This window comes from Amblyomma americanum, chromosome 9 (genome assembly GCF_052857255.1).
Source record: "Amblyomma americanum isolate KBUSLIRL-KWMA chromosome 9, ASM5285725v1, whole genome shotgun sequence".
Taxonomy (NCBI): domain Eukaryota; kingdom Metazoa; phylum Arthropoda; class Arachnida; order Ixodida; family Ixodidae; genus Amblyomma; species Amblyomma americanum.
The window spans coordinates 99197695-99224688 of NC_135505.1; the positions used below are offsets into that span (position 1 = coordinate 99197695).

The 26994-nt window shown below is 46.9% G+C and overlaps 1 protein-coding gene across 1 annotated transcript in view; it reads right to left on the minus strand.

Moving 5' to 3' along the window:
• The window catches only part of LOC144105217 (venom peptide isomerase heavy chain-like), a 55775-nt gene that overhangs the window by 23223 nt on the left and 5558 nt on the right, over nt 1-26994 (minus strand). Inside the window, exons 4-5 of the mRNA XM_077638362.1 lie at nt 12517-12593; nt 7616-7719 (exon numbers count right to left, since the gene is read on the minus strand). Of these exons, the coding sequence (XP_077494488.1) occupies nt 7616-7719; nt 12517-12593 (181 nt within the window). The remainder of the gene's footprint in view (nt 1-7615; nt 7720-12516; nt 12594-26994) is intronic.

The following is a 26994-nucleotide window of genomic DNA, read 5'->3' on the forward strand; positions in this document are numbered from 1 at the left end:
AAGCTTCGTCGCCCATCGGTCGCTCTGGCGGCCTCGTCCTAACCGCAACCAAATTTCTACAGCCATTCGGCCACCCAGGCGGCCTCGTCCTCTCCCCCCCCCAGAAAAAGCTGGGAGACAGCTGCCAGCTGTCTCCCCACCTCCAAGCAGCCGCGCCGCAGCTTTCCATGGCAGCAGTCTTAAATGCTCAGCAGCCGATGGGGTTTTTTCCTACGATGGAGGACTGCTTCCCTGCTGCACTCCATCAACCTCCAAGCTCGTCAACCTTCTTCATTGCCTGCGCAGTAAACTTCAGGTCATTGAAGCTCTGCCACATGACCTCACCAGAGACCTTCCTCATCGCCGGTTCGTAAGTGCGTGCGTGGCTGCCTTTCCCACTTTCAAGAATTCATTTGGACAAGCTTTTACACGTCTTGTTTACCTTACAGCCATGAATTAGCTTACGGCATAGCTTCTGCGATTGCGGCTCACTTTATGCACTCTATGACTTAGTCGACTCTTTCTCGTCCCCACACCACAACCCCCGGCTCTGAGCAGCGATCCGTACAAGGGGAAGCGGAAACTGGAGCCTCACACACTGCAAAGCAAGCCACGACAGTGCAACTGCTGGAGAACCACTGTCGCTCAGCAACAGAGTTGTGAGGGAGCGTGTGTCATTCTTCGGGACGGGCCATCGTGATCCACTGTCTGTAGGATTGTCGCAGTGACAGATAAAGAAATTACGTCCTGTTTCCTTTGCTTCTCTTGAGTGTTTTGCACTTTGTAGCCAGATCTTTCGTTGTATTTTAGCTTTTCTGAAGCTCTTCTTTGCATGTGTTCCAATGCTTTGTATATCAACTTCTATGTGTTCTTACGAGTGTTTAGAAATTCCTCTGTATCGTTTTTTGCCATATAAAACTTCTTTTCCCTTCTGTACCCTCGACTCTGACCCATTCTCTGGCTTGCGAACCACGAAAGCTAGGCATCAAATTACTCCTCTCTTTGTCAATTGGTAGCTTGTTTCTGGCTGTGCTTGCCACGCTGACTCGAGGGTATCTCCTGAGAGACCGAAATCACCACCCCTATGCGCTCCAAGGGTGTCATGAGCGCAGAAATCAACTGGGCATTGATGACATTTCTGGTGACATTGGTGACATAGACAGATACTCGGAAATTACCAGCTTCTGAGGGTCTGTGTATTGCAGCATTTATCATGTATACCAGCGACACCTGCTGGATAAAGGCCCCAGGCCTTGTGCAGGTTTAATAGAAATGCGTTATATTTAACGATAATTTAATTTTTCCCACGTTCTGAATGACACACGCCTGTTCTGTATAAAATGTGGCTATTCTGTAGAATGCATAAATTTTCCTGCATGATACAGGGTTATCCTGTCTAATACAGGACGCTCCTTTACATACATAAACGTCAAGTGTCGCCATCCTGTACAATAATCCTGCATGCAGCTTTTGCTTAAAGTTCATAGAAAAATGTTTGGTAAGGTAGATCATTTCCAAGGCGCACTCTTGGAGTTCATGAAAGGTTGTAATCGAAATGACCCAGAACTTATCCGCAGACTTTGATCGCGTAGAACAACCAGCGATCATGGTGGCTCTCTCCTCCCTCAATGTAGGCGTTTTCATGTGCGCTTACATAGAAGGCTTCTTCTCGAGACGCACGGCTAAGGTTCACATGGGCTCCCACGCGCCTTCCGTAAACCCTTAGGGGAGTGGGCACTCCGCAAGGTTCTATACTATCCCCTTTGCTCCCCAATTTCGCGCTCATTCCCATAGACCGCTCTTTTAACAATAACCTCACCTTCGACACAACCTCTGTGCAGGCGGCGTGATTGTAGACCATTAACAGCAGTGATGGCGCCTTAGAGGAAACCGCCGCAAACATCACACAACAGCACGCACACAGCGCACACAAATGTCTCTCCTGTTCTCTCTGGAAAAGTGTGAGCTGCTTCTCATGCTAAAAAGAGAAGAGAGAGTTTCCGGCTAACACTATGGCATGAAAAAGCACGATTTGTACCGTCTCATTCATGCCTTCATACTCAGTCGTTTCATCTACACAGTCTTATACCTCCGACACGAAGAAATCGCCACCGTAGATGCTATGCTCCATAAAGCTTACAATGCGGCCCTTAACCTTCCTCCTACCATCTAAATCACTAAACTTCACCACCTAGGCCTCCACAACACCCGACATCAACTCCGCACCCCACAGACATCGCAATACAGTCGAGTACATCAGTCTTTCACAGGACGTCACACACTTGACGCCCTCCAAATCTACCTTCACACTGCTACCAGTCCCCTGCTTTATGCACTAATAGCTCCTATAAAACCGCCCCCTCGAAACACCCAAGCCACCTATCACTCAGCCCACCGTATAGCCTGCCCCAAAGCTCTCCACCCATGCTACGCTTCGGAAGCCGACGCCGTATGGGTGGACGCAACATGCAGGGGCATAAACGCGGCAATTGTAGCCGTTAGCCCCACACTTCAGCAAATCGCCACTCTCCACCTTCTCACCACATTCACATTCAGGCAGTAATCCGACTTGTCCTTATACACACTAATGCAAAGTATGTCTTTACCGACTCATAAGCTGCACTCTTAATTTTGCACAAGAACCAGCCCATGAGCTCCCTTTCTGTATCCTCAGCTAACCCCTATAAATCTGCCCTCCCATGTGGAGCTGATCTCTGTGCTTGCGCACTCTGGGAACGCCGCAAACGAAGCCACCAGTGACCACACTCGAGGTCTTATCAACCGGGCTGCGGTGGCGTAATGGGAGTCGGGCTCTATTGCGAAGCACATGCAGCCCTTTAGCGAGATTGACCCGGCGCGGTGGCTCAGTGGCTATGGCGCTCGGCTACTGATCCGGAGTTCGCGGGTTCTTATCGACTGCGGTGGCTAAGTTTTTATGGAGGCAAAACACTAAGGCACCTGTGTGCTGTGCGATGTCAGTGCACGTTAAAGATCCCCAGGTGGTCGAAATTATTCCGGAGCCCTCCACTACGGCACCTCTTTCTTCCTTTCTCCTTTCACTCCCTCCTTTATCTCTTCCCTTGCGGCGCGGTTCCGGCGTCTAACGATATATGAGACAGATACTGCGCCATTTCCTTTCCCCCCAAAACCAATTATTATTATTACAATTTAGCGAGCTGACCCAGGTATAATGCGCCGAGCGCCAGCTATACTCCCACCCCACCAGTCCCTTGACATTAACCCCCAAATATTATGGCGCTGCTTTCAGACCCGCACCCTTCCCTCGCCATATTTTGCTCTCCTGCACCCACACGGATGCATGCATCTCCTCCTATTCGCAATGCGGCTATTCTCATCAAATGCCCTGCGGGCCTTTCTTCGCGGGGCACGGAGCTCCCGACCACTTGGGACGAATGGGAGATCCTACTGTGCTCTACGGACCTGCGAAGGAAGAAGATCGCCACCGAATATGGAACTCGATGAACTCATAAATGTAAAGTGCAGTGGGGTCATGTGGGGACAGAGGGACCTACGTGTCCCATATTCCTTGGCCAATAAAGTTATTTCTCTCTCTCTCTCTCGAGCTGTGTTCCGAAGCTTGGGTGACATAACCAATAGGCTCTACACAGACTAAAATCAAATAATAGGAGATGTTTTAGTATGGCTGTGCATACTTAAATTCCTTATATGCTAAACAAATTTGAGGTAACGGCCTGTACTATAAAGGCTTTTGGCCTAAATACCTTTACCTGGAGAGCCTTCACCATGAAGGCGTTTGATTTAAATGAATTCGAGTTTAAGGCATTTACCACAACTGCTTTTCGCCTAAAGGCCTTTACCTAAAGGCGTTTAGGTTGATGGAATTCACACAGGTAAAGGCCTGTCACTCTTACGCATCTAGCGGTTGCCCATATTATAGTGAGCAGCTGCCGTGGTGACTCAGTGGTTATGGCGCTCGGCTGCTGACCCGAAAGACGCGGGTTCGATCCCGGCCTCGGCGGTGGAATTTCGATGGAAGCCAAATTCTAGACACCCGTGTACTGTGTGTAGTCCGTGCACATTAAAGAACCCCAGGTGGTCGAAACTTCCGGAGTCCTTCACTACGGCGTCCCTCATAGCCTGAGTCGCTTTGGGATGTTAAACGCCCATAAACCAAACCAAACTTTGCAGTGAGCAGGTGGGGTGCCTGCCACAAAGCAGGCGTCGGGCATGTATGTAAGCAAAAATCAGATGTCACCTATGCGCACTTTTTTCCTGCACTCCTGTACACCCTTGTGGCATCTGTTCTGGTCCCTTAGGAGATGTCCTTTACTCAGCATGGCCATCTCGGCCACATACAGGCTACGAGGTGACAAAGGCGGTTGGTCGCTTGGTGCCCAGCGTTCACCGGTCACATGCCAAGGAATGAGTAGGAGTTTAAGGTTCACATACAAAATGGGTTTTTTAGAAAAGATATGATACCAAGGATTTACCAAGCATTTATTGGAGTACATGGACAGTGTTCTGCAAAAAATGCGACCAAGTGCAAAGTGACACAACACAGAGAGGCTACACAGTCTAAAACACATACACAGTCACTATCTCGAGAGGCTCTAATACCAACACAGATCTTGTGACAAAGTTCACTAACACACTAGAGAGGCAAACACATAAGCGCAATTTGTTCAGCGGGCTCTGCGTTAGTGTGACGGCAGACTGTTCACCTTGAGGCCGTCCAGAATAACCGCCCGTGATCCTTCGCTGGTCAGTGGCCCGTGTCTGTGCGTGAAATGCGTTGACCAGGGAGCCGTGCGGGAGCGCTTTGTCGAGACTGGAATTTCGGCCCTCGGTTCACCGACGGCGCTAAACATCCTTCATATATAGGGTGTGCCACGTCCGTTCATTTCTTTGCGTTAAGGGAAGCGCGCACAAACACATAGTGTCCAGAATACAGTCGCTCTCCCACTCTCCCGCGCTTGATGCTATGCAGGTCGCACAGTAAAAGAAAACATTATTTAAGGAGGGTGGCTTTCGCAATTATTTGTTCTTGATAAATTACGAGGACACTCAGGCAACTTGTAAAGTTGGCTTCAGGTAGCAAAAAGGATTCCGCGCTGAACAGGCTGTAAAAGCTGCTTCAGACGCCTTTAGCATTACGCATATGTGAGCACCCAAAGTTCCAAAATGGAACATGCAAAAAACATGCCTAGTCATTTAAATGTGACATATATTTTCTTATACTCTAAAAAAGGTTTTGTTAACTATCAATAGCAAATTTCATCGTTTAGACATTCCTTCATTGTGGGGCGTTTAAGTGGTTAGTCGTTCACGCATTTAGGAAGCAATTAAGCCAGCATGATATGAAGGCCATTCTTTCCTCCACAAGCTATGGTGTCTGAAGACCATAATAATGCCGTACGGAACACCGCCGTCAATTTCTAATTAATGACAGCGACTGCCACGACTCCTTTATGCTCACAATATTCATAATCATCCTGACTACAACCACTGCAGGGCCGAAGATTCTCCCACACCTCTTCAATTAACCAAGGCCTTGGTGCGCGCACCTTACGCCCACAAACTTAATCTAATCCGTCCACCTAATTTTCTTCCGCCCCTTGCTGAGCTTGCAGTTCCTTGGAATATAGTCCGTTACCCTCAAAGATCATCGCAGTCTTTCCTACGAATTACCTGCACTGCCAAATTCTCATTTCTTCGTGATTGTGTCTGTGATGTCATAAACCCCCTTTGTTCCCTGACCCACTTTGCCCTCTTGCTGTCTCTTAACGTTACACCTATCATATTCTTTTCAATAGCACGCTGCACTCTCCTTAACTTAATTGAACCCATTTCGTTAGTGTCCACGTTTATGCCCCATAGGTTAGTACCAGTAAGATTCAGCTGTTGCATACTTTTCTCTTGAAGATATTGGTAAACTGCCACAGATTATCTCAGAGAATCTGTCGTATGCCCTCTACCCCATTGTTATTCGCCTAGGAATATCCCTCGTGATCCGAACTTGTGGTCGCTACCTGCCATAAGTAAATGTATTCCCAGCACCTCCCTACGAATTGTAAACTACTTTTGCCTTCCACGACAGTTGAACAATAATTTGGCCGCCTACATAATGAATTTTCGACAAACCGATCTGCTCTAAATCACAGATAATGCTTTACAGTTCATATCCTTATTTAATTAGCAATAATTGTCATTAGAGAATCGCAGATCACTAAGGTATTCTCAATTATTGCTTATCCCCCATTGTTCTCAATCCTAGCCTCTGAATAATTCCTGTAAATAGGGAGTGAATGGCATTGGCGAGATGGGCTGTCCTTGCCTGACACCCTTCTTTATTCGAATTTTATAAAGCCTGGCATGAAGCCTCTTGAGCCTGCGCGCTAAAAATAGTCATGATGAGTCCTCTCAGCACTTCTGATTGCTCGTTTCCAGGCAACCGCTTTAGCTCTGCATTTCAGCAGTTTGTGTAGAGGTGTGAGTGGGTGACCTACGTCTTCATTGGAGGTTTTGTAGCCGAAGGCGGAAGATGAGAAGGCACCAAACCGTATCGCTAGGGCTGGCAAAGGGGCAGGCAAGCGTTATGGGTAGTTAAGCAGAAGAAACTGGCAGGCGCTCATGACGCCGTAGATATAAACGGAAGGGTTGAATGTGCGGGCACGTAGAGAACCGGCGCGAGATACAAACTCAACAGCGTTGCTTGCGGAGAAAAGCGGCTGATCGTGAAGGCTCGTGAAGAAACAAAGGGGCCCGAGAGACCATCCATGCTGCCTAGCTCGACGACTAAAAGCGGATGAGGACGGACGACTTTCAGCTGACGTAAAAGTCGCTCGCAAACGAGCGGCTCTCACCATCTGTCATCATCAGTATCAGTCGCAACATGACCGCGACTATGACCGCTGCAGGACCGAGGCCTCTTTCATGTAATATCAATTAACCCTGTCCTGTCCAAGGCGGGGCCATCTGATGCTCGCAAAAATCTCACTGGAATTCGTTCGTCCACTCTACTTTCAGCCGTCCGTTGCTGCGCTTGCCTTCTCTGACAATTCAGTGCGTTGCAATCAATGGTCGTTCTTACTTGGTGCTCATCTTTCAATGATCAAGGCGCGAGTTATGAGTAGTCCTATCAATGACAAAGCCTTAAAAGCAATGATTTATCGCTTACACCTAGTCTAACCGGTGAGATGAGCTCCCATTTTTTGTTACACCGCAGGTAGTTCATGATCGGAATTCATGGTTTCTTTGCCTTTAAAAAGCACAGTAAAAGTCACTGTTAGGTATACGAGCATTTCATCGCTGCTCAGCACAGCAAAAGTAAAGAAATTGTGCACATGGGCTCCCGATGAAAAGTATACACTTGAGCTTGCGGCTAATGCATGAAGAATTTTTGGCATTGCCTCCTGCATTAGTATTAGGCCTTACGCTCATTACTTTTACTCTTTAATTACAGAATAATAGTGGTTTTGTAGTTTAATTGTGCGTGGTTTTATGCATCTACTTGCTTGTTTTCTCATTACATTGGGCTCGTTACTTTGTATGAAGTCTGGGTAGGCGTGCTAGATGCCATGTATTTAGTGGAAAAAATGTCATTGCGAGGAAAAAAATATGAACATATGCGTAAATAAGCATTTATAGTACTTACAGATAGGACACACAATGAGCGGCAGTCAGTATTACATTGCTTGATATGATGCTTCCGCCGCATAGCAACAATGAGCCGTTTCTCGTAACGGATCCGAGCTCAACCTGTAACCAAGCGAACAATTGGAGAAGAAATTTCAGCTCCGCGTTATCGACATGACACGATGGCAATCATATATGCAGAAGGCCGTTTTGTACTTTAGAGGCATAGAGCCAACCCTCCTAGCACAGTGGCGCAGCGGTTAAGATAGTGAAATGATGATTATAGCGATGAAAGAAAATTTGTTACGAAAAACTCCAATGTGTGTGCGAGACTTTATGATGTTACGATGTAAAGTTACGATGTATAATGTTCCAGAGTTTGGAGAAAGAATTTTTCATATTGTCATGAAACCAAGGACTGAGACTCCGTCCACCAGCAACGTTCCCAGAAAAGCCCCCAGGGCGCGCGTGCAAAACCTTCAGGTATTTGTCTTTTGGCGCTGCCTGGGGCCACCTTGTGGAATTATTCTCCGTTCTCCCCTCTTCCTAAAGAAAACTGAAAACCATTAGGACGCTGCGAGATAACTGTAGGAGTTAACGGGAAAACCACAAACGAATGGCCAAAATGACATGAGGCAAACGGTCTCCATTCGACAAAAGAAAACAAACTGCAGAAGTGCTATCACTTAGTGCATGAAATATGGCTTAATGCGAAGTACGTGCACTACTTCAGGCTCGGGTTGACGGCGCGCACTCTGCAGAGAACCGTCCGGCAGAACTTCATAAGCTACATCCTTGACGCGACGCAATACTCTGTAGGGGCATAGGAGTTTCTCCGACAAGCGTGGGCGTCGCACAGGGGTACACACCCACACCTGGTCGTCAAGTTGGTACTCGACGTGTTGGTCTCGCTGGTTGTAGCGGCGTGCATCTGTCCCCTGTTACCGCCTGATGTTCAAACGGGTGATTTGGCGGGCTTCCTTCGCGTTTTTCTCGGCGTGTGGTGTGAGCTGCCGGTCACCGGTATTGCACGGAAATGTGCCATCCAGCCTTGTGTGCAGATCTCGCCCATAAACGAGGCGAAATGGCGAAAAGTGCGTTGTTCCTTGTACGGCCGTATTGAGTGCGAAAGTCACTTATCTCGTCCCAAGTATTATGCTGGACATTCACATACATTGTGAGCATATCCGCTATCGTTTTGTTGAGTCGCTCGGTCAATTCATTTGACTGCAGATGGTAGGAAGTAGTCTTGCGATGGCTCGTGTAAGTCACCTTGAGGACCTCGTGCTTGAACGTCGCGGTGAAAGCCGCTCCTCGATAGGTGTTTACGTAGTACGGTGCGCCGTGTCTTAAAATAATGCGGTGGATGAACTGCGCGATTTCAGACGATGTAGCATGCGGCGCCGCCTTGGTTTCCGCATATCGTGTGAGATAGTCTGTCACGACAATGATCAGCTTATTGCCGGCCGATGATACCGGGAATGGGCCCAGAAGATTCATGCCGACTTAGCCAAAGGGTGTGCGAGGTGGTGCGACTGGTTGGAGCAAACATGTGGGCTTGATTGGAGGTGACTTGCGGTGCGGGCATTCACGACAACCTCGGACGTAGCGGCGGATGGTGGAAACAAGTCTTGGGCAATGATTGGCGTGGCGCACTCAAGCGAGGGTGGGTGTAAATTTCAAGTGACAACAGGTGGGCTCGTTGTGAGAGGCAAAAAGGATATTGCGGCGTAGGTCTCACGGGAACACAAGGAAGAAGGCGCGGGAACTATGGATTGAGTTTTTCTTGAACAAGGTGCCTTTGTGCATGCAGAAGGAGGAAAGGTTTCGGGAAAAGTCTCGCTGTACGGTATCAGTGCGGCCCTCCAAATGGTCAAAAACAGATCGTAAGTTCATGTTAGCTGTCTGCGTCGCCATTACGTCGGAAACGCTAACCCCTCCAAGGAAACGGCTGTCGTCGTCCGTGCGATCATCTGTTAGCTCAACCGGTGCGCGGGAGAGCGCGCCGGCATCTTCGTGCTTGCATCCAGAATTATACGCAATGGTGTGATCAAATTCCTGGAGGCGGAGGCTCCACCTTGCTAGGTGGCCTGATGGGTCCCGTAGATTGGCCAGCCAGCACAAAGAATGGTGTTCTGTCACGACTTTGAAATGGCTGCCATAGAGGTAAGGTCAAAATTTAATCGTGGCCCAAACAACCATGAACACTCCTTTTCTGAGGTAGAGTAGTTGACTTCGGCGTGAGAAAGAACGTGTCTCGCATAAGCAATCACTCGTTCCACGCCATCTTGGTGCTGCACTAGAACAGCACCCAAGCCGGTGTTGGTGGCATCGGAACTCGGTGGCACCGTCCTCTTCAAAACTAGCAAAACCAGGGCTCGTGTGCAGGCATTCGCATAGCTCGGTAAAAGCCTCCTGTTGCTAGGTAGTCCAGACGAACAGGTTATCGTCACGCGCTAAAAGGGTCAGGGGTTCGGCAATCTAGAAGTCACCGATGAAGCGACTGTAGCAGGTGTACTGACTAAGGAAGCTTATGAGCGCTTTATTTGTATTAGGAACCGGAAATGCGGCTACAACGGCTGTTTTGGTCGAGATCGGCTTGGAAACCGTGAGCGCTCATAACGTGGCCGAGAAACTTGAGTTGGTAGCCGAAGTGCCCTTTTTCTGTCTTCAGCGTTAAATTGGCCAGCCGCAGGGCATCTAATACAGATAGCAGGTGTTCAAGATGCTCGTCAAAGGCTTCAGAGAACACGAGCACGTCATCCAGGCAAACTAAACAGGTTTGCCGTTTTAGGCTAGCAAGGACAGTATCCATCAGTAGCTGAAACGTCGCCGGCGCTGAACAGAGAGCGAAGGGCTACACCTCAAATTCTTATAGGCGATCGGGAGTAATGAAAGCAGTTTTTTCTCAATCCCGTTCATCAACCTCATCTGCCAGTAACCGCTCTTTAAATCAATTTAGTAAAAATATTTGGCGCGGTGAAGTCTTTCGAGCGAGTCGTCTATGCGGGGCAGTCGGTAGTAGTCCTCTTTAGTTGTGGAGTTTAACTTACGGTAGTCGACACAAAAGCGCAATGTTCCATCCTTCTTTTTAAACAGAACGACAGGCGACGACCATGGACTCTGAGCTGGTTGAATAACGCCGTCATTAAGCATCTCCTTCACTTGTGTTTGGATGGCCTCGCGTTCTTTAGGTGAAATATGGAACGGCTGTTCGCGTGTGGGGCTGGCATCGTCGCATGTGATGATGAGGTGTTTCGTAAGAACCGTCTGTTTATCTTTCGAAGAAGATGGGACGGGCAGGGTGTAGTTACATAGTAAGGCACGTAGATAGTGGTGTTGAACCTGTGATAGCCCTGAGCTAATGTCAGTGTGATCGAGAGACCTGTTCTGAGGTTCCACGGCTTCGCACGTAAAGCATTTAGAAAAACAGCTAATTGGCCGGCGAACATGATCGCTGTTGCACGGAAGAGGTGCCGAGGGTCATTTGCAAAGTTTGTAAGCAGTATTTGTGACCTTCTATTACGTAGGTGGATGAGGCTTCGGGCCGAACAAATACCATGCGTCAGCAACAGTGAAAGATTGCCCCCGGCGACTGCTGTCCCATCACGGAGCCCATCGCAGTCGACACTGATCTAGCAATCTCACCATGTCTCAGGGCCAATAATCGAAATGGACTTATTTCTATATTTTACCAAGGGTATAGACTTTTGCCAAACCGTTTATTTTCCTTTTTTGCAATTATGCATCAAAGAAACTCGCTGAGTTATCTAGTACTACGAAAGGCCAACAGGTAAACGAAGGTACAAAGCGTAAAGCAGCAACCTATTATTTGCAAAGCTCTGCAGATAATTTTGCCTTTGTGCGTAATCTCCGCGCTAAACTGAATAAATATATAAAACACACCAAAGAATACTTGCTGACAGTTTTCTCCTCCCGCCAAATTTAATAATTAGAGAGTGCTAAGTACTGGCTCCTTAAATACGGCTTTAAACACAGAAGTTTGAATACGAAAGAGTTTACACTCTAATTGTTATACTGACCTTCGACAATGCTAATGTAACGGTCAATAAAATTGCTGTGGTCTACGCAGGAAACTGCTTTACGTATATGCAACGACATAAGCGCAATCGAATAATGATCTAATACCTCGATGAGGTTTGAATTGAGCCCAACGGGGCCATATCGACTACACGCCTGGGTAGACTACCAGTCGTGGCGTGAAAGATCAGTGTCAGTCCCCAAAGCCCAACAAAATTTCAAGAACACGAAGCTTTCCTTTCTATCTACTGGTTGACTTCGGGCGAACATCACGCCGAGCATGTTTTCTCCTTTGGGATTTTTGCAACGACACACTGTAATTCTATAAGTGAAATGCTTCAACAAATTTATGATTTTGTTTAGTACTTTAGTACTAAACAGAACAACGTTTAGTACTTCATGTTATTTATTGGTAGATACCAAATAAAGGCGCGCCTCGAAGACAAACAGTAGATTTCTCAATCCTGTGTTTTGAATCTCTTTTGCCCTTGTTTCATTGTACAGAGTTAGTCGGCCACTAGCTGACCCTAAAATACCTCTCCCTGGTACGACTTCTAACGTGATTACAACGTGAAAATTTATCCGCCTAGGAGAAGGAAAGGATATAGGTGAGGGCCATATTATTACTCTATCGCCCTTTACAAGCGATGGAGAACAATATGAACATAGGACGTTTTAATGCCTTTGCTGGTGGGATTTAGTTTCGTTTCACAACCCAAATTGGCACATTTGCTGTGAGAAACGCCCTACTTGAAGCCTCACAATAATTGCTATAATTATGAAGAGTTAGGAAAGCAAAATATATGTGTACTACAGTAAGAAAGTTATGTGCCTGCTGTATACTAAGTAAACGACAAAGGCCGGGGCCAATACACTTACGATCCATGGCATTTGCCGTCTGTTGCTTACTGATTCGCCGAAGATTACACGTCCCAACGGCTCCGCCGTGCCACAACCTGTTGAAAACAATTCCAAGATGTTGGGTTTTCCATGTTGTTATTTGCCGTTGTTCTTTCAGCAGAAATGAAAGAGCGCAACACTCACCAATAAGATAATTTTATATATTTATCTATTTATTGGATACCTGCATCGCATCGCGGTAGAACTACAGGTGGGGGAGAGGGGTACAAAGCTCAAAGACGAATTCAAAACAATAGTACATATATATATATATATATATATATATATATATATATATATATATATATATATATATATATATATATATATATATATGATGGAGGCCAACAGTACACGAAGACTAGGTGCATAGAGGAATGTCTTTATTTTTTAAATTTTTGTTGTCTTTATCAGTGGGAGAATAATACGATTAATCAGTAGGTGAAAGAAAATTACTGAGGAAGCAGCATGGTTGTTTTTCTGTTGCTTCATGTTTTTCTGTTGCTTCATATATATATATATATATATATATATATATATATATATAATTACGAGGGGTTAGTTCAGCAGCAGGGACCCTTCGCACCACGGGAGAAGGCACACACCCGGGGAGGTCTAGGGGGTGGGTGCGAGTGGTAGGGTTTAAGACGGGCAACGTGCACCAGCTGTGTGGAGGGGGCCACGGAAGGAGATTGGGGGTGCAGCGGCGTGAGTTCAGAGGTCACATCGCTCAGTTGCCCCGAGACGCGGTAAGGACCGACGTAACAAGGCAGGAGCTTCTCACATAGTCCCACATGGCGTGCAGGGAGCCAGAGGAGTACCAGGGAGCCGGAGGGTAATGGAAATCACGATGATGAAGGTTGTAACGACGTTTTTGAGCAGTCTGAGAAGCGCGGAGACGATCCCTACTAGTTGGTGGGCGGCGTCACCACGGGCGATGACGTCACAAGCATAACTGCTAGTGGAAGGGTCAGAAGGCAGTAAGCTTTCAAATGGTAGCAACGGATCGCGGCCAAAAAGCCGGTAGAAGGGGGAGTATTCGGTGGTATCATGGCGTGAGGAATTCTAGGCGAACGTCACGAAGGGCAAACTGACGTCCCAGTCAGGATGGTGGTCGGAGACATACATGCACAGCATGTCCGTTAGGGTGCGGATAAGGCGCTCAGTAAAGCCGTTTGTTTGGGGATGGTAGGCCGTGGTGAACTTGTGACGGGTGGAGTAGGAGCGGAGAAGGTCGTGGACCACTTTAGAAAGAAAGCAGGAGCCTCGATCTGTAAGCTGATGACGAGGAGCACCACGAAGCAGGACGACGTCAAGAAGGAGAAAGTCGGCGACATCGGAGGTACAGCAGGTCGGGATAGCGCCCGTGATAGCGTACCGGGTAGTGTAATCGGTCGCAACGGCAATCCACTTGTTCCCGGAAGTTGATGTGGGAAAAGGCCCGAGCAGATCGAGACCAACACGGAAAAATGGCTCAGCGGAATGTCGATGGGCTGAAACGGGCCACTAGGCGGGAGCGGGGGTGTTTTCCGGCGCTGACATTGATCGCAGACAGCAACGTAACCACGGACAGAGCAGTAAAGGCCAGGCCACAAGAACCGCCGGCGCACGCTGTCGTCCATGCGGGACACGCCGAGGTGCCCGGCAGTAGGAGCGTAATGAAGCTGGGCAAGGACTGTGGGGCTGAGATGTGTCGGGACGACGAGCAAGAGGTCGGCGCCATCGCGGTGCATATTGCTACGGTACAGAATATTGTGATCCAGCACGAAAAGTATCAGATCAGGATCGGAAGTGCCGCTTCGGAGGCGGTCGATTATAGGGCGCAGTGATGGATCACGGCGTTGCTCAACGTCGATGTGAAGAAAGTCTGAGATGGACAAAACACAATAGTCGGTATCATGGCTGTGGGTATCAGGAAGATAGACAGGATGGCGGGACACACAGTCAGCGTCTTGGTGCAACTGGCCGGACTTGTAAAGAACAGTAAATGTGTGTTCCTGCGAGCGCAACGCCCAGCGTCCCATTCGGCCTGTGGGGTCTTTAAGAGAGGAGAGCCAACACAAGGCATGGTGGTCCGTAACGACGCAGAAGGGCCGCCCAAAGAAGTAAGGGCGGAATTTTGTTAACGCCCAAACAAGTGCAAGGCACTCCCGCTCAGTGATGGAAAAGTTACGTTCATAGGGAGATAGGAGGCGGCTGGCGTAAGCAATGACACGATAGTGGTCGTGCTGGCGCTGCGCAAAGGATGGCCCCAATATCATGGCCACTGGCGTCGGTGCGAAGTTCCGTATGTGCAGAAGGGTGGAAATGGCCAGCACATGTGGAGCAGTGAGGGCCGCAACAAGTTCGGTGAAGGCGGTAACTTAGTCAAGGCCCCAGGAGAAAGGCACATCTTTCTTCAGGAGGGAGGTAAGGGGACGGGCCGTATCAGCGAAGTTCGGGATAAAGCGGCGGAAATACGAGCAAAGCCCGAGAAAACTGCGCACATCGCTCGAGGAACGGGGGGTGGGGAACTCGCGGACGGCACGAACTATGCCAGGGTCGGGCTTGACACCAGAAGCATCGACCATGTGGCCGAGGACCTTGATTTGGCGCTGGCCGAAGCTGCACTTCTTGGAGTTGAGTTGGAGGCCGGCGCGGCGGAAGACGGAAAGGATAGTAGAAAGACGGTGTAGGTGGCTTTCGAAATTGGGAGAGAAAACGACAACGTCATCTAGGTAGCACAAGCACGTCGTCCATTTGAATCCACGCAAGAGAGAGTCCAGAATACACTCGAAGGTGGCAGGAGCGTTGCAGAGGCCGAAATGCATGACTTTGAATTGGTACAGGCCCTCGGGGGTGACAAAGGCTGTCTTCTCACGATCCCGTTCGTCAACAGCAATTTGCCAGTAGCCTGAACGGAGATCAATAGAAGAAAAATAGCTTGCACCATGCGAGCAGTCGAGGGCGTCATCAATTCTCGGAAGAGGATAGACGTCTTTCTTTGTTATTTGATAAAGATGGCGATAGTCGACAAAGAAGCGCCAACTGCCATCTTTCTTTTTGACCAACAGAACAGGGGACGCCCACGGACTGCTAGAAGAGTAGATGACAGTTGACAGCTGTGCGGTGCGGACGTTTGTTTCGGTGCTCTTCGGATTACACGTGGTGACCGGGACCTGACGGACGGACGACTGCGAGTGCGGTGACTACAACAAATAGATGAGTTGTTTGTTTAATATTTTGATGGCTAAGATATAGGTTATTTTTAGATCTAGGCTAGTTAGGCGAAGTGCTCGCGAAAGAACAGGTCAGTGCCCTAACGGTCGGGTCATTCCTGGCCGGCAGCTATAGATTTGCAGGGCACATTTCTGAGTTAACTGGTTTAGACAGGTAGTTAGTATTTCTTTCTAGGTGATTGGCTTTTGCCATAAGCAGAATTTTATTTGTTTGAGCACGTGGTTGCAAGTGCTTTTTTCTTTTCCAGCATTTTGTGGTAGTAATAATAGAATGTTGCTAAGATGGTCAAGCAACTGAAGGTTAAATGCAAGGAGTGTGAGGCGTCGGTGAATTTGAAGGAAGCGCGGTTCGAATCTGTAGAGGAAGCCGAAGGCGCAAATTTTACGTGCAAATGCTGCATATTAGGTGCACGCCTGGACAGGGCTGACGAAGCGAACACCAGCATAGCGCTACGTATGGATGCCCTAGAAAAAGAGCGGCAGGTAGTGAGGGCAGAGAACCAGAAACTTCAAGATCAGCTTAGTCAAGTGTCGGAGGCAAAAATTGCTGACACCGCCAAGCGAAGCCATCACTGGCGGACATTCCAGCGCCAGCCACGTGGATGGGGCCTGCGCTGGAATGGACAGCGATAAGGAATTAGGTCAGACAGGTTCAGACGGGAACAGCTACGCAAACGTGGCAGCTAGGAAGTCTGGAGGAGATGGAGAGAAGGGGAACAAGCTAACTTCCAGGAATGAGGTGGCAGTCACAGATAAGAGGCGGCATAATAATCCGGAAGTTAGGATGGAGAAACGGAATAGCCAAGTGCTTATCGGTGGTGACTCAAATATGAGTAGATGCAAAAGAACTATAGTGGAGCGTGTAAAGGGTGATAAGCGGGTAGCAGTCGGGGCATTCCCAGGCAGGAAAATGGACGCAGTACTGAGAGAGACAAAAAAAGAACTTTCTAAGAATGTTGCAGACCTCAATTTGGTAGTGATAGCTGCGGGGCTAAATAATGTGTTGAGTCGTGAAGCCGCAAAAGTAGTGGAAAGATTAGCGGAGGGAGTTGGCGATTTAAGGGCGATAGGCTAGCAAGTCCAGATCGTGGTGTGCACAGTGCCGGAAGTGCAAGGACGGAACGGAGAAATTGCCAAGGACGTTGTGGTTGTTAATCGGAAGATAAGGAAGTTAAGCGAGGAGAAAATCTTTCAAGTGGCAGACATAAACAGGGAACTGCATAGAGTAGGCTTTGGCGCAGGGTTTACGCGAGATGGCATTCATTTTTACGGAAGGCTAGGAGCTGAGATCGGGTGGCGCCTGGCAAACCGGGCGGTAGCTTTTTTAGTGGGTCCACTGCGGCTCAGGGCATAGGGGTAGATAGACGCAAAGTAGAAAGTGTAGCAATGGAGGCTGACGCCAATAAAATGACCACTAGGAGGCCCAGGAAGAAAACTACTAAAAAGAAATTTAATACCAGGATCAGACACATAAATATTGAAGGCGGTAGAAAGAGAGCGAGGCGGTTAGAGATAGAACAGCAGTTGAAGGAAAAAGAAGTAGGTGTATACGCGCTATGCGAGAAACATATCAGGGATCTAGAATACTCACCATTTATTGATGGCTACGTCTGGGAAGGGAGCAACAGAACAACAATGAAGAGGAAGGGAGGAGGAGTAGGTATGCTGATACATCAAGAAACAAATTAGCAAAGAATAAAGTCAACTTGCAAAGAACATGACTAGGTATCGGGTACAATTGCCAGTAAAAGAACATGGCTAGGTGTAGTTTATTTAGGGACAGGGGACAAATGCAGGCAAGAGAACACGGATCTAGTTAAGTGTCTCAATGACGATATAAAGCAGTTTGGAGAAGGCGCCGATATTATTCTGTTGGGGCACATGAATGGCAACATCGAGGCTCTAGATTGATGCACAGATTGTAACGGGAAGTTGATGCTAGACTTCTGTGAGCGACAGAACCTAGTTATTGTAAATAGAGAAACAAGTGTGAGGGACAAATCACGTGGGAATCTCGTAACGGGCAAACGACCAGTGACTACTGCTTAATCTCGCAGGGGATGTATAGCAAGCTCGCAATAATGGAAATAGACGAAAAGAGGAAGGACAGCCTCGGCAGTGATCATAAGCGTATTAGTCTACAGTTTGGAGCTCTGCTCAAAAGAGAATTGAAGGGGAGTCAAAAAGAGTACGCAAAATTAAATGACTAACAAATAACGCAAATAGTGGCCTGCTTAGAGGAAGCAAAGGAGACACATCCCATGGAAAAGTGGGATTATAATAAGTTAGAACTACTCATTAGTACAAAAAGAAAACAAGTAAAAGGAGTAAACTGCTGGAGAGGAAAGAGGAAGGCACGAAGTTGGTGAAATAAGGAAATTAGGGAGGCCATCGAACAACGACGGTTGGCATCACGGGAACACAGAGAAGCAAAGAGGGTGCAGTTATCGGAAGAGGAAATAGCCCGAAAATGGGTATCTTATCGAAAAAAGAAACAGGAAGTGCAGGTCCTCGTCCAGGCTAAAATAAAGCAGTCCTCTGATCGCTGGCTGGCTGAAGTTCGCGATGCAACTAAAGAGGGGCCAAGAAAATTCTGGAACCATATAAGCAGTCTGGGAAAAGCGAATCACTGAAAGCAGGAACAGAATCACGATGCCGAGGGAAAATGTTTAGAGGGAGATGACGCTGTGAACTACATTTCATCAGTTATAGCTCATTCATTTATAAAAACAATAAAATAATCACCCCAAATGAGGGAGCAACACAGGACAGCACAATAAAAAAAAACAGCGTGGAACTGACAAATTTTAAGTGGGAAAAGGCGGAAGCAAATATTCTAAGATGTACGTCCGCAGTAATCGACGAAATTCCAATCAAGCTAATTAATGAACTTGGCCCAAGAGGCAAGGAAAAGCAGATAAAAGTATTGGAGGAAGACAACAAATCAGTAAATTTCGCACAGCTAGAAACAGAGTAAAATGAATTTTATTTATAAAAGGAAAGGCTATAAGACGAACATAAAATCCTTCCGACGTATTACGACAAGATCAGTTACATACAGGCTGGCGATGCAGGCGGTGAAATAAAAATGCAGTCATGGGTAGAAAGTAATAGAATACTCGGAGAACTTCAGAACGGGTTCAGAAGTGGTAGGCGCTTAGATGATTGCCTGTTCGTGCTTACCCAGTTCATAGAAATAGCTAAGGCGGAATACAGACCTCTGTATTTAGCCTTCCTGGACATAAGCGGTGCATACGACAACGTGAGCAGGGAACTCCTGTGGAACATATTAAAAGGCGAAGGTGTCAGTCATGAGGTAATTAATTTTCTACAGGAAATATATTGAGAAAATGAAGTTGAAATAACATGGGAAGGAATTAAGTGTACAACTTTCCAGGTACACAAAGGATTAAGGCAAGGTTGTCCTCTATCACCGCTGCTGTTCGTGCTTTATATGATAAGTATGGAAAGAAGGCTACAAGAAAGCAATCTAGGTTATCTGTCGTACACATTAGGAGGAAAGGTTGTTGAGCAACGACTGCCGGGTTTAATGTATGCGGACGATATTGTACTGTTAGCAGATAGCCAGGAAGATTTTCAAACATTGGTGAATTGCTGTGGAGACGAAAAAGACAGTCTAGGTTTCAGTTTTAGCGCAACTAATTCAGGTGTGATGGTTTTCACCGGTACAACTGTTCAGGAGCTTACAATACAAGGCCATGAAATACCCCGAATGACCGGATACAAATATCTCGTGGTATGGGTAAACAAAGGGCATATGTAAACGGAAAAGCACGAACAGTCTCTCATAGCAAAAGGGTGAAGAGATGCCGGGATAATGAAACATAAGGCATTGTGGGGGTAAAACAGGTATGAAGTGCTCAGAGGTATTTGGAAAGGAATAATGGTGCCGGGGCTTACTTTCGGGAACGCTATTTTATGCTTAAGGGCTGAAGTTGTGTCGCGATTAGAAGTAAATCAGAGAACTATTGGAAGATTAGCACTAGGTGCCCACGAGAAAACCACAAACAACGAGGCAGTACAGGGGTATATGGGCTGGCAACGTTCGAAGCACGGGAAGCTCAGAGTAAAGAACTATACGAAAAACGCCTGAGGAAATTGGACGATAACAGGTGCGCGGCTAAGGTATTTAAATACCTGTACAGAATGAGCGTTGACACACAGTAGCGGAAGCGAACTAGAAAGCTGGCCAGTAAGTTTGCCAGAGACGAGGAAGGGGAAAGAAAGAGCATTAAACGGCAGGTTAAAAAGTCGAAGGTAAAAATCGGGTAGATTCATCGAAAATGAAGCATAGTGTAGAACTATATCGATGCTGGAAAAGGCAGATCAGGAAGGAAACGTTTTATGATAACTCAAGAGGCAGTGCCCTCCTCTTTGAAGCTAGGTCGGAGTGTCTTAGAAAGCGCTGCAACAAAAAGAAATTGAATGAGCAAGAGGACACAAGTGCTGTGTGTGGTACATCTGTAGAACCAATAGAACACCTCATCCTAAAATGTGATGGTATCCATCCCGATGTCGATGCAGGCACAGTCACTCTTCCTGAGTCCTTAGGGTATAGAGATAACAATAGTGATGTAAATAAATCTGCGGTGGAAATTAGCAAAAAGCGATTGGATGATTGGTGGCTCTAAAGCAGAGAGGTGACATAAGTTTTAAATTGTAGGAAGACGTATTTTAAATAAAATGGAGAATTTTATTAAGAACATACAGCAGAGATAAAAAAATAAAGGAAAAAACTGAGCATGGTGGCAGCTACCACTGCCAAGTTTCAAAGGGGATGCTCCTGCCTTCCATCCATCCAAGGCTCAATAATATTGTTCGTAAGCATCTTGCCCACCTCCATCTGGATGACATGGCACTCAGGGAGGGAGACACGATACGGCCTTCTGTGCATGGGGCTGGCATCGCCTGTAATTATGTGATGGGTCACGATGGTAGTTTGGCGGAGAGGACGATTCCCAAAATCAAAGATGTCACTGTAGGAAAATAACAAGGAGGAGAGGGCGCTGGGGTGGTCACTGACAAATACGCCGCGATCATTCCAGAAATAAGGTCCGGACGTGAAGCTGCCGAACGAGGATTAGGGAGACCAGTCTAAGGCTCAGCTGCGAGAGCAGAAACTGTGCATTCGGCCAAAGGAAATAGTTCAGCGAGCGTGATTCCACACGGTAAAACATGAGTAGAGAGGCTGAAGTTGAGAAGCGGAAGATAGGTGCGGTTACTGATGACGGTCAGGACGGTGTGTGGAAGGATGACATTTCGCTGAAGGACAACGTCCTTGAGTGGGTAAGTGACGTAGGCACCATCAGGTACGGGGGGATCCGGGGACATTGGAACATAGACTGCAGAATCTTGCGGCAGGCGAGTAAATTCAGCGGCACGTAAGTGGGGTGACTTGGAATCGGTGGTCTCAGAGCAGAGCTGCAGGTCCAAACGAAGAAGGCCAGTGGAGCAATCAATTAGCGCGGCGTGGGTAATTAAAAAGTCGATGCCCAGGATCACATCATGGGGCAGTGGTTGAGCACAGTGAACAGGACGGCTGTAGTACGCCCGGCGATGCAAACACGTGCAGTGCACATTCCAACTACGGCAGCAGCACCGCCTTCGGCGACACGAACAGCTGAGGAAACGGCGGGTGTGACAACCTTCTTCAAACGACGGCGAAAGGAAAAGCTCAAGACATAAATTTGAGTGCCAGTATCAATGAGAGCCTCAACTGGTGCGCCGTCCACGAAGATATCGAGAAGGTTGCGACGAGGAGCGGGGGTCAGGAGAAGATTTTCGGGCCGGGTCGTCAATGCATCGTCACCTCCGGGAGCTGCATTGGTTATTTTTCCGAATGAGAGCCACGTGAGGGCGGAGTGGACGGGCGTTGAAGTTGCGGCGAACGGGAGCGACGGATCTGAGGTGAAGGCGAGCGGCTGTACCTGCGCGGGGTCGGAGTGTCGTTGTCGCCTGAAAACTCGGGACGAGGAGACATCTGGCGCGGTCCGTGGTCATCACGACGATCGTAAACAGAACGAGGTCCGTAGTCCATACGACGATCATAATTAGAGTTAGAGTGAGGTGGGGAAAACCAACGGCTGCGGCAGTGGCAGGAAATGTAGCCGACACGCGAGCAGGTGAAGCAGATAGGCCGGCCGTTTGAATTTCTCCAGTCCGCAGGATTCCGGTAGCGATAGCGCGGCGGGATGGCCGGAGTTGGTGAAGCAGCAGCAATCAATGGAGCGGTGGTTGGTGTACAGGGCGACGCAGAGGGCAGGCTAGAATTAAGGCCTGAGCAACCCCTTCGGAAGTGATCACCTTCCAGTGGTAATAAACTTGTCGTTATCACACTCAATGATTCAAAGTAAACGGTGTTGTTGGAATCTTCACGTAGCTGAATAGGAGCTATTTCGGTAAAATGCCTCTGTTGAAAAATTATTTGCAGATCATCTCAGTATTGATGAGTTGAATGAAATGTTTACATCTTGTACCATTACTGCGGCACGCGTAGCAGGAGTCCTCCGGAGCGGTTTGACAGAACCACAAGGTGTGGTACAACAAATAATCTAGAGAGGCGAAAAAAGCGCAAAATGAGGCCTGGGGAATTTTTCGGAGATACTCGACGAACGAGAACCTGATAAACTTTAAAAAGGCGAGAGTCAATGCACGGCGTATCCGTAGAAATACCGAGAAAGCTTCCTTGAAAAATCACATATCTTCCATAAACAATTCAATCACATTCAAAGAAATGTATGAGCAAGTTCTCAAATTAAATGGAAATTTCTCCGCTTTCACTATTCTTTTTCTTACAGTCCCCGCTACACTAAAACGTATAGAGGAACAAGCAGACATACGGGGTGAAAAGTTCTCAAGAGTTTCCAGGTCATCACACTACACAAAACAATTTTTAAAATACAAAAACACCATGAACAAAGAATTCCTACATGCACCTGCAGAAACAAAGCATACAATAGATTAGTCACAATTAATGTAATAAACGCACTTTTATCTGCCGTCAAATAGACTGCGCCCGGCCCTGATAAAATTCAATATGAAATGCTGGCACATTTTTGTCAGCAATCTGTGGAAGCGTCTTGGAGATTTTTTAACAAAATATGAAGATTAGAAAAGAAAAAAATACCCCAAGCTTGGAAAAGCCCGTTATTGTACCCTTCTTGAAACCTGGAAAACCACCAACCTCCCCTAGCAGTTACAGACCCATAGCCCTTACAGGCTGTCTCGCTAAATAGTATGAAAGTTTTGCGAACATTAGGCTGATGTTTGTTCTTAGATCTTGTCAACTTCTGGATATCCACTAGTGTGGATTAAAAAAAAAATTGGTTCAACAAATTACCATTTCATCTCGCTTAAAGATACGGTTAGAGAAGCATTTATACATATAAAACATTGCCTAGCAGCATTGTTTGACATGGAGAATTCCATACCACCTGGAGGTATAGGATTTTCCGCGACCTAGCAGACGTAGGTATCCGTGGAAGGATGCTGAACAGTCTAAAATATTTTTTATGACCTTTCATTTCATATACGCCCAGATTCCACCCTTTCCAAAAATTTATTTAGGAGAATGGGGTACTGCAGAGGTATATTTTAGGTACTACGTTGTTTGTCGTGCCAATGAATGCAATACCTAAAATAGTTTCAAAGTCTAACATGTAATCTATGTATGTCGATGACCTTCAAAAAGCATGCACATCCTCCAGCCTGCCAACCAGTGAGTGACAGATACAACTGACATTAAACAGACTCGCGGTTCGGGCAGACAAAAATGGGTTTAAGTTCTCCCCGCAAAAAACAGTTGCTGTTCGGTTCTCGTTTAAGAGAGGCTTGCAGGTTGATCCTACCCTGCACTTAAATGAAATTATACTTTCAGTAAAACGAGAACATAATTTTCGGGCCTTACTTTTGATAAACAACTCATATTCCTGCCACAACATATACATCATCAAAAAGAAAGCCTCCCAATTCCTGAATATACTAAAAGTGCTGCCACGAAAACGCTGGGGATTTGATAGAACGTCTTTTACAAATCTATCACTCTGCAGTACGCTCTACCTCAGACTATGGATGTGTTCTGTATGGGTTCGCGAAGCGATCATATCTAAAGCGACTGGACGCATTGCATAACATTGGTTTATGTCTTTCAACTGGCTCATGGAGAACATCCCCCATAAATAGCCTCTATGTCGAAATCAATGAACCCTCCCTTACAGACAGAAGGACTATGCTCACATGCACATATATCCTGAAAATCCTTTCACACCAGAAACATGTCTGTTATCCCATAGTTACCAATTGCACCTCCAGGACACTGTTCAAAAACAAACCGCAGTCAATCAGACCTTTGCTTCACCACTTCGAGGGCATTTTCCAAAACTTGGAAATACTAGATACCCTTTCTGATGTCGCCTCTAGGCACGACCCACTGCCCATGGTACCGCCTTCCTACTGTATGTGGATTTACATTACCACACTTTCGGGAAAGCAAACACCACACGAGCACATATTACAGGAATACCGGACTCTACAAGGAAAATATGCGAACTACATAGAATTTTACACTGATGGCTCAAAAACAGCGCAATAAGTTGGAATCGCGTTTGTAAAAGGTAACTGGCAAAAAACACTAAGGCAGGCTTCCTATTTGTGCATCCATTTCTACTGCCGAATATTATGCAGTCTCTGAAGATGTAGAGAGAATAATAAAAAAACAGCATTAAGAACAGCATACTCAGCGCGATCGTGGCACTAGACTACAGAATGCAGTCTAACCATTAGTAGGAAATATACTACACAACATGGAGAAAATCGGAACAAAGGGACCTTTAATAAAATTCTGCTGGATGCCAAGCCATGTTGGAATAGATGGAAATGTAAGAGCCGACCTGTGTGCCGCAGAAGCTCGCAGTCGTGAAATCAAGAAAATCAGCTTACCCCATAGAGAGTGTATGAAATTATTACATAATAATCTGAAGGCTAAATGGCAGACAACTTGGGATAATGAAATAAACAAGCTGCACTTTGTAAAGCCTGTCCTCGGGGAATGAAAGACCTGTACACACCAGAAACGGTTTATGGAAGTAATTTTATGTCGCCTCCGCCTAGTACGCACACACTTGACACATAACTTCCTACTAACGAAGCAAGATAAACCTCTTTGTGAAAGATGTGGAGATGAGCTCAATATCAAACATATTTTACTGTGATGCTCAAAACTCGAAAAACTAACAAGAAAGTATTTTGCTCAATTTTGTAATGAACACATTTCTTTTCATCCCTTTCTGCTCTTAGGAGATCAAGCAATTGTCGACATACCTCGTATTTTTAGCTCTTTATGATAAGCTGGTTTTCTTGACAAACTGTGGGTTATAGACCAGCGCCTCACTTGGCTTTGATACACCTTATCTGTTTCCTCATTCTTGAGTAAAGGGCTGAGGTGTATATTTGATTGATTGGGAGCCTCGACATCCTTGCTATGCCGAGGATGGTTGGCCGCTGAGGTTACCTGACCTTCTTAAAGAATTTGCCATTAGAAATTAAAAAAGTGCCCTTCACCCACAGAGTGGTACAAAATAACTATTTAGGCGCTTAACGTCTCCGTAGTTTTACAATTTTTATATATTCTTACAAACACTAATTTTTCTACACCTTGTTTTTGGCGCATGATAGCCTAATATGCTTATGTGCCGCTAAACCCAACACAACAACATACACCGGGCGTAGTGTCGTTAATATATAATGAGAACAGAAGTAGACCCAACCGTGATCTTTGGTTACCCCTCCTGTAACAGAACAGCGTAGCATCGCAGCGGGAGAGGCCGGACGGAGGACTCAGTCGGAGTAAGGGGTCTAGGCGGTGCAGACGGCATGTGGAGTTGCTAGTAGAGGACCATGACGCTAAAAGCTCTCTTCGGCCAAGCATTCGCAGATATCTTGCTGCGTCTGCTATGGTCAACAGTATCTGGACAGTCTTGGCACTGCCGTGAGCCGCTCGAGCTGCAGCGTCAGCTGCGTCGTTTCCAACAATGCTAGAGTGTCCCAGTATCCACTGGAAGACGATGTCATGACCCTCTTCCTGCACCTGGTGTTGGAGATGTCTTAATTCAGCTAAGAGTTGATTGTGATCACCTTACTCAGGTACCGGAAGATTACCGAACACTACAGAACGGAACGGGTCAAATACCCTCCTGCAGACATGACCTCCTGCAGCAAGATGACCGGGCCTGCGAACAAACTGGCATGCATACCCGGTTGCTTGTAGCCATTGCTATCCGGACAAGTACACTGATAGGTGTAAGTCAAGAAGGAGAGGGCTGATCTCAGTCATATAACTTGAGGATGCCTGGAGATGCCACCTGATAATAGTAATTTTAGGACGCTAGAATGATAGGGCGCCCTGCTACTTAGCTTTGACCTAGAGACTCAACTACGGGTCGTCCGACTCGATGAACATGTAGCCGGCATCCAAGGACTCCTAGCCGCCTTCTAGGTGGGAGGGTTAAAGCCCATCCTGAGGGGGGGGGGGGTGTATATGTTGGAGTATACTGTTTTTACATCTATCCATCCGTTCATCTGCCAGGGTGGGCAGTTGCTCACATTCCAGTGGGCAGAATGCCACCGGCGAGTGTGGGCAGTTTGCACACTCCGAATTTTCCGCTCACAATGCCGACGATGGTCACACCGACGACGACGAATTTCATCAACATGCCTTTCAGCGTGGCGAAAAAGCGGCCGTATAGGTATTTATTCGCAGGAAGTGAATTTGAATTGTTCGGTTTGGGTCCCATACTACACGCTAAATATTGCCGCTGAATTTTTCTCAGTACGTTTGGCCCATTAAAGAGATTCCGGCAAAATCTATCATGTGCTTATGCCCTGCGGCGGTGTTTCAGCCTTAACAGCACTTGAAGGCTGAAGGGCAATTCGTTTGATCCGATGTCTCTAAGTTAACTTTTGCGCTCCATATTGAAGAGCGTTTTCAGTGGAGTGTCGATCACTACGGCTTCACTTAACATATGACGGCCGATTTCTTAGGGTAACCTGCTCTCAGGATTGCAAATCTGAGATCATAGTATTTGCAAATTCGCCTTGCTGGATGAGGGCGGTCATTTACTGTTCCCGTCCTCCTCTCCATCAATGCGACCTTTAAAGTGGATGCGCTAACGTCGGTGAGTCTATTTCTTCACAGTTAATTTATTTGAACTGGGCGATTTCT